The 14,898-nt window shown below is 39.5% G+C and overlaps 1 protein-coding gene across 1 annotated transcript in view; it reads left to right on the top strand.

Annotated features, from left to right (window-relative positions):
• Positions 1–5,163: 5,163 nt before the first annotated feature.
• Positions 5,164–14,898, top strand: part of LOC136874345 (vacuolar protein sorting-associated protein 4B-like) — a 72,064-nt gene continuing 62,329 nt past the window's right edge. The window contains exon 1 of the mRNA XM_068227761.1: positions 5,164–5,172. Coding sequence (XP_068083862.1) covers positions 5,164–5,172 — 9 coding nt within the window. The remainder of the gene's footprint in view (positions 5,173–14,898) is intronic.

Genomic DNA, 14,898 nt, shown 5'->3' with positions numbered 1-14,898 from the left:
GTTTCCCTGTGCCTTCGTGCGGTTCTGGAAATCGTGAAAGGTGTAGTCCTCGACACTTCTGAAACCTAATGCATGCTGAGACCATCTTCTACCAAAGCAACAGCTTTCACAGCTTGTTCAGGGTTTAACAGCATGTTTACTCCAGAAAGCTGATTAAGACAATCACAGAAAGATCCTACAAACACGTGTGATTGAAACAAGAACAATTAAAGGTACAACAATAAGCACTACAAGAACGGGAAAACATTAGTGGCTCACATCCAGTGATGTGTTTTCCAGATTGGCGACGCTAGTGCAATAAACAATCAACACTTCATTGTTTGCTTGCAAAGCAATGCCAATAACATACCGGTACCCCATCTTAAAAAATTGGTTGAAGTGCTTCACTTTGATTAAATAGATTATTACACAATAATTACATATCATTTATTAGGTGTTGCATTTTTTGTGCCGCTCAGTGTATATGTCCACCTTCCGAATTGATGAGAAAATCAGCCAGAAGCTAACTCACTCATTACCTTGCATGCTTCTTTAGAGATGCCCAAGCTTTCTATGACAGCTGATAGTGGAACTCTTGGGGATCTATCTACCCTTTATGCTGAAGACTCAATTTACATACATCAAAATAAAAAATACAGGTAACAACTTATATGCTATTTATTTGAATATGTACAATTAACATGTTATTTTTTCCTTTGTATGTTTCTCACAGTCTCTCCCAGACAGCCACTCAACTGAACAAATTTGACTTTGTAACAGTTTTAGAACTTCTGGATCAGAGTGAGAATATGATTCAAGAGCTTTTGCTTGAAGAGAAAGAAACACTATTTTCTGTATGTGGGTTATGTATTTGATCTCTCATATTTGCTATTACTAGAGCCCAGATTTTTAGGCAGTAATAGACTAGAATGAAAGCTAGTTTGCTTCCCATATTAGAAAAGTGTCATCTAGTCCACTCTTCCACAAAGTAGTGAGAACAACATAAATTCTAGGGGATCTGATGGGCCGTACCAATACCCCTAATGTTTATGCAAAACTCATTGTATAACAGTTGTGCACGCTAGAGCATACTTGTTCATCGCTACAGGAAGTTTGCATTCTAACCTATTACTGCCTAAAAATCCGTACTCTGGTTATTACTATAAGCCATACATTACATGGGCGCCCGCAGGATCTTTTCCAAGGGGGGGCACATTAACAATTTTCTTGAATATAAATACCAATATAATGTCAGCAACATTAAATTGTTTACAGAAATTTGCGAATATAACAGATGCTAGATGACTGTCAGTAAGTTCAGTTTATGAAATAATCTGGTATGATATTAAACAATTGAACATCAACTTTTTAGAATTCCAGGGGGGGGGGTGAGGGCAAGCGCCCCCACTTGACACACACCCCCCCCCCCCCTCTTGCAGGCGCCCATGCATACATATTAATTTAGAACACACAGTGAAATCTCACCAGAACTGAACATGTATTTAGCACAAAGCTAATTTTAATAGAAACATCCAACTGTCTTATGACATTTACACTGAAATACATACAAAATTATATGTAGCATAGTGTAAATGCAGAAACAGAAATGCTTCTTAATTGAGTATAACAGAAATTATAGTTGTACAGTGCATGACCATGCTGTGCCTTCAAGTACCTCTTTACGAGGAAAAAATACTGTTTATCTCAGTGTTTTCCAACTTGAGACTGGAAAGTTTTTACTGTTATCTTTCATTCAACAGATCATTTACTCTGAAGGTGCCATCTGTATTAGTTGAGTAAATGTCAATGACAGCTAAATGTTGATGCCACCAGTATCTACCTAATAAAACTGATCATGAAAGCCTTGTCTGTATTGTTAAAAATCATTTTAAGAAACAAATACTTTGATTACTTTTTGCAATTACTTGTATATATATTATGTACATCCAGTCACAAGAAGCCAAGCAATATGGCTGATGATGTTGTCACACTGACCACATGACACTCCAGAGTCTGCAGGTCATCTTACTGTGTAGCAGTCATTTTGGCAGCCCAAAGCCCTCAAGATTTGTAACCTTTTTTAATTATATAGTACCAGATGTACATCCCTTCATAAGTTTTGAAAACAGTGACAAGCTAATTTGGTATATTTACTGTGTTAAGATTAATAAAATATAATTAGTATTATGGTGTAACCTCTATAACAGGGATCTTCAAATGGTGGATTCCAGTCTGAATCCAGACCCCAATGCCCCTCTTCCCTACATGAACTGTATGATTCTGCATGACTTGTTGGAGCTAAGTTAGATCTCTTTATTCAAGACTTAAAGGAGGAAAGAATTTATTTCCCTGAACTTCATTGTTTGTTGCAAAAATTTTCGGATTTTTTTGTACAACTAAAGAGAGAATTTCATGAACGATTCATGCAGTTCAACAAATTGGAAGACATTCTTCAGGCTGTGGAAAAACTATTTTCCATCAGTTCTTGAGGAAAATGATGTACCAAAGCAACTTAATTGGGGAACTACTTGTGTGTATACAGTGCTCTCTACCACTTAGAACAGGACTATACACACCCTTCCACATAACATGCCTAATCGCACAATATTCCAAACTTTTCCACAGGCATCCGGGAGATAGTAGGTTCGAATCCCACTGTCGGCAGCCCTGAAGATGGTTTTCCGTGGTTTCCCATTTTCACACCAGGCAAATGCTGGGGCTGTACCTTAATTAAGGCCATGGCCACTTCCTTCCAACTCCTAGGCCTTTCCTATCCCATCGTCGCCATAAGACCTATCTGTGTCGGTGCGACGTAAAGCCCCTAGCAAAAAAAAAAAAACTTTTCCACAGGATGTGGATCTATAATATAAATGACATATTCCACAATGACAAATATAGCTTTAACATTGCTTTCAAGCATTGCAACATATGAAAGGAACTTATCAATAATACATCGAATCAATAACTGGCTTCAATGTACAATGTCAGAAGAAAGATTCTCAAATTTGATAGTACTGTATTGTTACTGAACACTGACCATGAATTTGTTATGGATGAGTACATGATAAAAAGAAAACTGAAAAATATTACAGTAGGTTAAACAGCACAGATACAAGTTATATACTTAATACGTTTTTTTAGTTGTTTATTTTTATTTTTGTGAAAGGTCACCACATGTGATATTATTATCATTATATAAAACCAAGTAACATTTTGCACATACACTGAGTGGCCAGAAGTCATGCAAAGACACTGAATGTGATGTTAATAATGAGTTGCTCCTCTGCGAGCCCTTAAAACGGCAGCAATACGGCGAGGCATCGACTCTACAAAGTGTTGGAGTCGTTCTGGAGGGATCTGGACCCACGCATCTTGCACTGCTACCCACAATTGATATTCCGTAGTTGGTGCGTGGTTCAAGGAGAATACACCAGCATTGACAGCATCCCATAAATGCTTGATTAGATTAAGATTGGGGGATCTAGAGGGCCTATCCATGGTTGTAACTTTACTGGAATACTCCTCCAACCACCTGTGTGCCACCACAGAGCGATGACATGGATCATTGTCCTGTTGAAACATGGCATCTAGGGTACTCTAGGGCTAGAAAGGGATGCAAATGGTCTGAAAAAATGTCTACATAACATGCACCTATCAGCGCTCCCTGCAGCTGGACGATGGGGCCTAATTGCGACCATGAGAATGCCGACCAGAACAGAATTGAGCCACCATCCACCTGGACACAACCTTGTTGACACGCAGGATCCATAGCTTCATGGAGCATATGCCACATTCTCATGTGCCCATCAGCTCGACACAACTGGAACCGGGATTCATGGGGCCATACCACACACCGCCACTGTTCCATGGTGTTAAAAATTAAATAACTGGAGGTTCAACCTGTTCAATACTCAAAAGAAAGAAACGTAGCAATCACATTTCTATTTAAATGGGACCGGTTTCGACCTTAGTCTAGGTCATCATCAGCCATAAAAAACATGTAAAATGTTTAAGAATGTTGGAGGTCAGTTTTTCACTGTTAGGCACAAAGACACGACATCACATTCTGTTCTGCACAAAGTCACAACATTAACAATCAAATTGCGAAGATCAAAAAGGCTTGAATTCGCAGACGAACAGATCTGTAGAAGAAAGCCGCCAGCTCCCGGTGACTACGTGGCACACTCAAGGTCACGCGCTGCGGCCAAACACCAAAGTAGAGTGGAGAAAGTTTCGAAGGTCCAGAACCTGTCACGGCTGCTTGTTTTTACAAGTCAACTGTTTACCAAGATCTTAGCTGGAGTACGGGTGCTCATTCGGTTATACTAATTGGCATCGTATACTTTTATATACGTACTTGGCTTCCCGCAGCCGTGACAGGTTCTGGACCTTCGAAACTTTCTCCACTCTACTTTGGTGTTTGGCCGCAGCGCGTGACCTTGAGTGTGCCACGTAGTCACCGGGAGCTGGCGGCTTTCTTCTACAGATCTGTTCGTCTGCGAATTCAAGCCTTTTTGATCTTCGCAATTTGATTGTTAATGTTGTGACTTTGTGCAGAACAGAATGTGATGTCGTGTCTTTGTGCCTAACAGTGAAAAACTGACCTCCAACATTCTTAAACATTTTACATGTTTTTTATGGCTGATGATGACCTAGACTAAGGTCGAAACCGGTCCCATTTAAATAGAAATGTGATTGCTACGTTTCTTTCTTTTGAGTATTGAACAGGTTGAACCTCCAGTTATTTAATTTTTAACATCAATAATTTCAATACGGAACAATGAAATTTTTATCTTTAAACTGTTCCATGGTCCATTGCCGATGTTCGCAGGCCCATGCACGTCGTTGAGCTCTGTGTCGAGGTGTCAGCAATGTCGGCTGGTGGAGCCTATGTGGTGCAGTTGCCTCCTTACAGTCCTAGTAGAAATGGGTTCCTGACTCCCAACATTCACCTGGGCAATGATTTGACTCATAGTAGCCCGTCGAGCGCCCAGTATGGTTCTGCAGAGGCGACGTGATGTCCATTTGTTAAACACCTGTGATCTTCCCATGCGGCAGTTTATGCAGGTGGTAACATTCTCTCTCTGCTATATCAAAGATCCGCCCTCAACACTGTTGACCTCGCAAACCCGAATTTGCGTGTAATCTCCACAATCCTATGACCCCTGCGCGGTTGATCATCCCATGTCCAAAGTAAGTTAACTCGCAACGTGTTGCCATCTTCACGACACTGGTGTCTGTGACAGACTGCTCAGCTATTCCGCAGCTAGCCACAATGCTCAGGGGTGTACACGGCACATTTTCTAATGCGACACTCCTTCCCATGACTTTTGGCTACTCAGTGTATATAAGTAGGCTAACATATACATCTCAGAGAAGTAGGAAGAATAGAGGAAAGAAGAAACTCAAGCATGGAGAGTTCTTCCTCAGGAGACACAAAATACTTTGTTAATTAAGATCAACCTAATCAATACCTGTAATAACCTAATTAGGTTGACCTTAATTAACAAAGTATTTTGTGACTGATAACTGTCAATATGGATTACAATGAAATTTGTAACAATCCTCTGGAGACAGCTAGAAGTGCAGGTCCTTATAATTTGTAAGTAAAGTGAAAATATGAATACTTTTTTCTCATTGTGCATGTAGGGTAATTCGTCATTTTTTGTGCAGACGTCCGTGGGCTATGCTCATTTTATTGATCTATTTTATTATTCTGTTAGGCCTATGCTCCTCCAAGGAAATTGTTTTATTAATAAAATGGTTAATCAACTTAACATCCTTATTCTTTCTGAAGTTTCATTAGATCATGACAAAGTCATACAATAATGTTCCCGGGAAGAAGGTTTGGGAAACCATGGTCAAAAAGAGACTGGGTACATATACTGTACAAATGGTGCAAGCAGTGTTCAACAGCTGCGTCGGCAGCATACATACACCAATTGGAAAGATGGAATGGTTTAGAAATGAAAATGGGCTAAGACATGGGAATGTACTGCCATTACCATTTACAGATGATATTGTGGTCTGGAGAATGAACAACAAAGAAGTACATGAACAACTTGATGCACTGAATGAGAAAACTGAAAAGAATTGTTTGAAAATCAGCAGAAGTATATGAACAACTTGATGGACTGAATGAGAAAACTGAAAAGAATTGTTTGAAAATCAGCACAGATAAAAGCAAGACCATGGTGATATCAAGAACAGAAAGACAAAGGAAATACATTGTGAAAATTGGTGATCAAAGCCTTGAAATTGTGGACAGTTTCAAATACCTATGGAGTGAATTAATGCAGAATACAAGGCTACATATGGGGATTAGCTAGAGGGGCAACAGGGCAATGCATTCTATCAGAATGTAATAAACCTTGTCTGGAATAAGGAAGTACCAAGGAAGTGTAAAAAGATAGTGTACAAAATGTATTATGCACCCAAATGGCTTTTGCAGCTGAAATCTGCACAATGACAAAGACAATTGAAGACAGAATGAGAAACGAAGGTTAGAAAGGAAGACAAAATAGACAACCTAAATGGGAGAATTGATAGGGATAAACTAAGATGGTTTGGACATGTAAAGAGGATGGATGAGAAAAGAATACCAAAACAGATAATGGAAAGAGAGCAAGAAGGAGATCTAGAACAAGTTGGACCAATTCAATAGAAAGAAGTGCAAGAAGAAGAAGAATAAACCTGGAAGAAAAGTGGAGAAGTGTCATAAATGCCACGTCCCAGCAGGAGTTGGATAAGGGGGAAAGGAGAACTATGTTTTAAGGCTATACAACTAACTGTTATGGAGATATTGACACCACATAACCCCACTCTAGGAATATGACCAGCCGTAACCATGGCAATGTCAGCTCAAGGATTATTCTTCTTCTTCTTGTGTTACGGCCTCTGTAGGACCACGGACAGCTCCTTCATGGATTGCATTTTCTTCTCCTCCCAGAACCTCTTCATCCTTTCTCTTCTTCTCTCCCGCTCTTCTTCCGAGATATTCAGTATCCTCTTCTCTTGTCTACTCCACTGGTGACTCTCAATCCTTTTCCTGTATCCATCCCTATCATTGATCTCTGGCATATTAGTCGGTATGTACTTGCTTCTCCAATTTTCCTTTTCTTCCACCTTGATCCCCAATTCCGACCAATCTTTCCGGAGTTCAACTACCCACTTGGTTCCTGTCTTTCCTCATGTCCTCGCTGTTGTTTCCCATACTCTTTTCGTCATCCTATCCATATTCATCCTGATTACATGTCCCGCAAACCTTGCTCTTTTCAGTCTGATTTCTTCTGAGATTGTCCTCATGTTCCGGTATAGTTCTTCCCTGGGTCTCCTCATCCATCTCTCACCTCCTCTCTTAGGGCCTAGTATTTTCCTCAATATTTTTCTCTCCTCTTTCTCTAGTTGTTCCGCACCATTTCTTCCTAGTGCTATTGTCTCAGCAGCATATAATACAGCATTTCTCACCGTTGCCTTGTAATGTCTAATCTTTGCGTCTGTAGATATATTCTTTTTATTGTGTATATCTCTGGTCATATAGAAGGCTGATCGCATCTTCTTTATCCTCTCTGTTATTCCCTCATTGCTCCTATTCCTTCCTGTTATAACTTCTCCTAGGTACTTGAATTTGTCCACCTTTTGCACGGTGCCTTCTGGTGTTGTCTAATCCTCAGTGGTATTCAATGTCTTTGTCTTGTTGTAGGCGATCCTCAGTCCTACCCTTCCGGCTATATTGCTTAAGTTGTTGAGTTGTGTCTTTGCATCTTCTTCTGTCTCACTTACTATAGGTATGTCGTCCGCAAAGGCTAGACAATCTACTTGGGCCCTATTGTCCTTTTTGTCCCCAACATGCGTCTTTGGTATTCCCATTGTCTCATTCATTGTTCTCCACTGCCTGATGACTTCATCCAGAGCTATGTTGAACAACATTGGTGATAATCCATCTCCTTGTTTGACACCAGTGTTGATATCAAATTCTTCAGAGAGTACTCCTCTGAATCTCACCCTTGCCTTTGTGTCTGATAGAATTTCCATTATGAGTTCATGTGTAGTGCCATCTAATCCTCTGTTCTTCAGGATTCTTCCAAGGGTTTGTCTGTCGATGGAGTCATGCCTTAGTGAAATCAACAAAGGTTACCACCGTTTTTTTTTTCTTTAAGGCCCTATGTTCTATCAGTTGTTTCAGTATAGATATCTGTTCTATGCATCCTCTTCCCTTCCTAAATCCTGCTTGGTAGTCTCCAATTGTACTTTCTAACTGTTCTTTCAGTCTATTGAGCAGGACTTTCGACAACACCTTATAGCCAATCTCTAGTAGCGAAATTCCTCTATAGTTGTTTGCATCCCTCTTGTCTCCCTTCTTATGTATTGGTATTATGATCACATTCTTCCATCCTTCTGGTAACTTCTTTGTTCTCCAAATGAGGCCGATGATGTTGGTCATGTTGTTTACTGCCTTGTCACCTCCCCACTTCATCATCTCAGCTGATATTCCATCTTCTCCGGTTGCTTTGTTATTCAGCTCAAGGATTCTACAGTAGAACACAGATCTGGTGTACGAAGTAGGCATGTTAGTGAGTGTAGACAAGACCAAGAAGAGAGTCTGAGCAAACATTTTAAACTCATGGCTGGTGTTAATCTGCTGAGATACTTGTTGTTTCTGGATTCACATTTCCATATTCTTATCAGCATAATTGTTGTGAATAGCAGCAATGTGCTTTCACTATTTAAAAGGCCAATTTCTAACCAGTATTAATCTGCAGAGGTACTTACGGCTACTGGATCCACAATTCCATACTCTTATTAACAGTGACACTCCAGATGCCGTTTAAGTCCTAGGTCAGCTCCCATCTCCATGAGAGTGAGAAGGGGTGAAAAAACATTTTAAATGGCCAAGATAATGGATGTATGTGTGTGTGTGTTCCAGCATAGCTGTCACCCAAACTTGGTACACATATGACTTACTATCTGGAAAAAGATACTGTGGGAGTGATACTCACAGTACCCCTTTGGGCAGGGGTGGAAAGGGGATGAAGTATAAAAATAATAGAGAATGACCAGTACTAATGTATAATGCATAGTTTTCGGGGTTGCTGAGATGAATAGTGGCATTCCAGATATCATTTAAGTCCAAGTTCAACCTTGTCGGCACATGCATGAGAAGGGGTAGAAAAGAAAATGTCCAAAATGACTGAGATTATGGACAAATGTGTGTATGTTCCAGAATAGCTCTCAATCAAACTTGGTACACATATGACTTCTTATCTGGAGAAACAACTGTGGGGCAAGACACCTCTAGCATCCCTAGGGGAGAGATGAAACATAAAAAATAACTGAAAACAAATGATCTTAGGGTCAAATCTATAGTTTTCGGGGTCACCGAGATAAACAGTAACACTCTGGATGCCATTTAAGTCATAGTTCAACTCCATTTGGAATGGAGGTTGAGAAGAGGTGAAAAATACCTCTTAACCAAACTTGGTACACATGACTGATTTACTATCTGCAAAAAAAAAAAAAAACTGTAGGGACAATAAACACCTAGCATCCCTTGGGGTGGTGGTGAGGAAGGGGTGACATGTAAAAATAATAAAAAATGACCAATATTAGTTTCGATCTGTAGTTTTCTAGGTTGCTGAGATGAATTGTGACACTCAGAATGCTGTTTAAGTCAAAATTCAGCCTCCATCAGCATGGCTATTGAGAAGATGAAAAAGTATGTCCAAAATGGCCAAGATTATGGATGTATGAATATAGTATGTATATTCCAGCATAGCTTTCAACCAAACTTGGTACACATATGACTTACTATCTGGAAAAAATACTTTATGGGTAAGACATACCTAGCACCTGGATGACGTGTCAAAATAATAAAAAACCGCCATTAATGTTGGATCCATAGTTTTCAGGATCACTGACATGAATAATTGTGACTTTCTGGATGCCGTGTAAGTCCAAGTTCAGCCTCCATCGGCATGGGAGCTCAAAAGGGGTAAACAAGAAAATGTCCAAAATGATCGAGAGGAGTGTTGATTCAATAGTCTCCTGGGTACCTAGGCTGATTGGTGACAGTGACAATTGGAATATCTATAGCGTGATGCATAAATACATGCAGTTATAACTTACTTTTATTATTTGTTTGAAAGGATCAACTACTTTCCAGACAATCTGGGGTGCCACAAGAACATTGTTCAATGTGAAACTACAAATAATCTCAAATTAATACTTAAAATGATACATATAATAATAATTCTAAATCTACAAAATAGTTCGTAAACTATCAATCTATCTCACAATATCTAAAATAATTCTCTTCAAACAGGTAACAAAAATCCTAAAATTAAACATTCGAAAGGTATCGAGCAGAGCCAGGCACTACAGCTTGTTTCTAATGCATTGCTACAGTGAAGATCAGATATTGTAGGTAGTGAGCTCTTGTCAGCTGACATTAGTGTACATTTACATAACTGGCCATCGTGGTGGTAGTGGTGATGGTGGTGATTGTTGTTGGAAGAGGAAGTACAACTAGACTCCATCCTCTCTTAACACTAAGCAGAAGAGAATATTAAAAGGACAAACCTATCAAGGGAATTGGAAAAAGAAATAGGAAGGCCAAAAAGGGGTTGAAAATTAAAGACTCCCTAAGCCTCACAAACCTAATACCGTTTGGGTTGGAGAGGAATGAAAGTTGACTAAAGAAGATTGGATAGGAAAGATGAAAATGAGGAGCCTGGTACAAGTAAGTGGAAGCAATGCTAGACTCAGCTAGGACCCCATGGTTGCCAATCCACGCTCCAAATTTGAGAGCCCCTATGGTCCCCTTTGAGTCACTTCTTATGACAGGCAGGGCATACTGTTAGGAAAAGGTACCAAAATGTCCTACATTTGAATAATATTTCTTGCTTTAGGATATTTTAAATGAAAATTTAAAACTCAGTCAATCAATCTGTCAATCAATAATAAGTCAATCAGCCCTTTGCCAGTTTTTATCCAGCTTTCTTTCACACTTCATGCAGAAAGACTGAAGAACAGTCATGATGGCATAATGGCTTCTCAGTGAAAGTGGGACCAAGCTCGATAGCTGCAGTTGCTTAAGTGCGGCCATTATTCGGGAGATAGTGGGTTCAAACCCCACTGTCGGAGCCCTGAAGATGGTTTTCTGTGGTTTCCCATTTTCACACCAGGCAAATGCTGGGGCTGTACCTTAACTAAGGCCACGGATGCTTCCTTCCCATTCCTAGGTCTTTCCTGTCCCATCGTTGCCATAAGACATATCTGTGTCGGTGCAACGTAAAACAAATAGAAAAAAAAAGTGAAAGTGAATTGAGAAGAAAAAGATGTAAAAAAAATATTAGATTGATGAGGAGAGTCTTCATTTCCTCTTTCTTTTTTTTTCTGCTATTGGTTTTACTGTATGTTGCATCAACTCGGGAGGTCTTATGACGATGATGGGATAGGATAGGACTAGGAAAGAAGCAACCATGACCCAAATTAAGATACTGCCTGGTGTGAAAATAAGAAACCATGGATGATCATCACCAGGGCTACTGACAGTGAATTTTGAACCAATCATCTAACAAATGCAAGGTTACAGATAGATCGCCCAAACTGCGCAACCAATCTCCTCTTTCTATTGTTCCTTCTTTCCACACTGACCTGTCAGATGGAATGATCAGATCACATATGAAGAAGTATTTAACCGAGTACGTGTGAAGAGAGTGATTTGGCTATATTTGACTTGAAGGAGGGATAGATTGGTTCGTCACATTCTGATACATGCAGGATGTGTTCACTTAGCTTTGGATGGAGGGATATGGGATAAAAATGTCCAAAGGAGACCAAGGGATCAATATGACAAAACAGATTAGGACTGATGTGGGATGTGCTAGTTACATCATGATATCTCCTCATAAGGCTGGCAGCAACATACATGGATGTTTACCTAAGTCGTAGTGAGGTAATTATGTGATGATCTAGGTGAGTTTAGATAGCTGGCTTGGTTCGCTGTGAGAAACCTGCAGGTTGAATCTAGAGGGCTGGGTGGTCTGTAATGGGAAGGTTAGTATTAATTGTTAGGGTGGAGTGCAACAGAGTAAGATGAGATGGATTAAAGAACTTCATCAAATCAGTCCAGGAACTGATGGCACAAAAAAATGTGTAGTATCAAAATTACCTTTTCACCCAGCATTTTTATTTTTTGTGCTGTTATTTCATCTAGTCCTACAGGCTTACCATTCCTCAGCTTGTATTATAGCTTACACCTCTACTCTTATTACTGATTGTCCAGCATCTACCTCTATATCTACCTGAGAATGTCAATCAAACACAATTTATAATACAAACAAAATACTGAGGCATAAGATGTGCAATCTGTAACCACTATTGAAGAATGCATATTGAATTGCCATGATATACAAATAGTATGGTCTTAAATGCTTTACCACGCTGAAGCAGTTCACCTTTGATTTATATGCAGTGAAGTTTTGTGATCAGTGCAGTGACTCGTTCTTGATATACTACCCATGATGTAAGTTAAAAGTCCACTTTGATCATTTTCTGAAATCTAACGATGACCACATTGTGAAATGTAACTCCTAGCTCCTATAGATCATCTTATTCAGAGGCAGATTCTTTCCACTCCACCCAAAGGTAAACTATCCACCATTCTCCTGTGCACAAGATTTTCCATTTGCATCTAAAATTATGCAAGTGCTTCATGTAATGCTTTCAACAATATCAACAACATTATGTTTCCCCAACTCTGAAACGGGATAAATTCCTTATGAGTGAAATCAAAATTATGGTTTCTGCAGTTATAGAAGATACTGGCTCATTTTAGTTCTCATCTGCAATAGTATATCATTGCTACATAGAGTAAGAAGCAGGTGTACTAGTTCACTGGGTACATTGTTCATCTTAGAAATGATACTTGAAACTAATTTGTTAAGAATGAAGCCATACTTTCCAGTGTTGACTTAGTTAAATGTAACATAAAACTTTCCAGTCTGTCAAACACGCAGCAATTTCAATATAAATTATTACACTATAAACATGCCTGTAAAAAGTACACACTATTATACAAAGAATGACATGTTTTGTTCTACAAGAACGTCCTCAGTTTCTATCAAATCATTTAAAACATATCTATATATATACAGAATTGTTTACATAGTGTAAACTTGTCAATGATAGAGAGTTTAGTGATAATATGAACAAGTATTGATAAATGAATTTACAAGTATTTACATAATGAAAAATCTTCTGTACTTACCTAGACTGCCGATGCTAAGTCCGTTGTCAACAAACACTATTTCAGACCTGTTGTCATGGAGAGGCAAATAGAAAGTTTTGAGAATAGTACACTGCTCATGGAGAGAGGAGGGCAAGCGTGAGAGGAGCATGTGGAATGTTGTGGATCCTTCCGATTGGATACTATAATCTAGTATACTGTACCATGGAGAGGAGAGGGGGAAAAGGGGCAGAGTAAGTGGAGCGTTATGGAACCTTCTTTCAACACTGGAGAGGGGAGAGAATGTTATTAACCTTCTTCATGTTATAATGTACTTTTATGTAATATGGATGAATGCAAGTTAATGATTTTTTTTTTTTTTTTTTTGCTTTACGTCTCACCGACACAAATAGGTCTTATGGCGACGATGGGATAGGAAAGGCCTAGGACTGGGAAGGAAGCGGCCGTGGCCTTAATTAAGGTACAGCCCCAGCATTTGCCTGATGTGAAAATGGGAAACCACGGAAAAGCATCTTCAGGGTTGCTGACAGTGGGGTTTGAACCTACTATCTCCCGAATACTGGATACTGGCCGCACTTAAGCGACTGCAGCTATCGAGCTCGGTCGTTAATGATTTAGTAAATAAAGTATGGAATTGAAATAGAGGATATTGATTAGATGTTATTACTGTGATAAATGCTAATTTAAAGAGTAAGTGTTTTCCAGATGAGTAGAGCAAAGAGGGGGAATTTTTTAAATGACCATGCACCCTTAAATGACCATGCGCACCAAAATCATTAACTTGCATTCATCCATATTACATAAAAGTACATTATAACATTAAGAAGGTTAATAACCTTCTCTCCCCTCTCCAGGGTTGAAAGAAGGTTCCACAGCGCTTCACTTGCACTGCCTCTTCCCCACCACCCCCTCTCCCTCTTCTTCCCCTTTCCGAGGTACAGTATACTAGATTATAGCATTCATTAGGAAGGAGATCCACGACGTTCCACATGCTCCTCTCATGCTTCCCCTCCCCTGTCCGCGAGCAGTGTGCTATTCCCAAAATTTTCCATTTGCCTCTCCATACCAGAATCCTGAAATAGTGTTTGGTAACAACAGACTTAGCATCGGCAGTCTAAGTAAGTGCAGAAGTTTTCCACTATGGTCATACTTGTAAATTTATTATTCATCAATACTTGTTCATATTATCACTAAAATCTCTATCATTGACAAGTTTATGCTACGTAAACAATACTGTACATATATACGCATGTTTTAAGTGATTTGATAGAATCACCGGGCGAGTTGGCCGTGCGCGTAGAGGCGCGCGGCTGTGAGCTTGCATCCGGGAGATAGTAGGTTCGAATCCCACTATCGGCAGCCCTGAAAATGGTTTTCCGTGGTTTCCCATTTTCACACCAGGCAAATGCTGGGGCTGTACCTTAATTAAGGCCACGGCCGCTTCCTTCCAACTCCTAGGCCTTTCCTATCCCATCGTCGCCATAAGACCTATCTGTGTCGGTGCGACGTAAAGCCCATAGCAAAAAAAAAAAAAAAATTGATAGAATCTGAGGATGTTCTTGTAGAACAAAATATGTCATTCTTTGTATAATAGTGTGTACTTTTTAGAGATATGTTTATAGTGTTATAATTTATATTGAAATTGTTGTGTGTTTGACAGGCTGGAAAGT

Source organism: Anabrus simplex, chromosome 5, assembly GCF_040414725.1.
Source record: "Anabrus simplex isolate iqAnaSimp1 chromosome 5, ASM4041472v1, whole genome shotgun sequence".
Taxonomy (NCBI): domain Eukaryota; kingdom Metazoa; phylum Arthropoda; class Insecta; order Orthoptera; family Tettigoniidae; genus Anabrus; species Anabrus simplex.
Note: the sequence above shows the minus strand (reverse complement) of the source record. Positions and strands in the feature narration are given on the sequence as shown.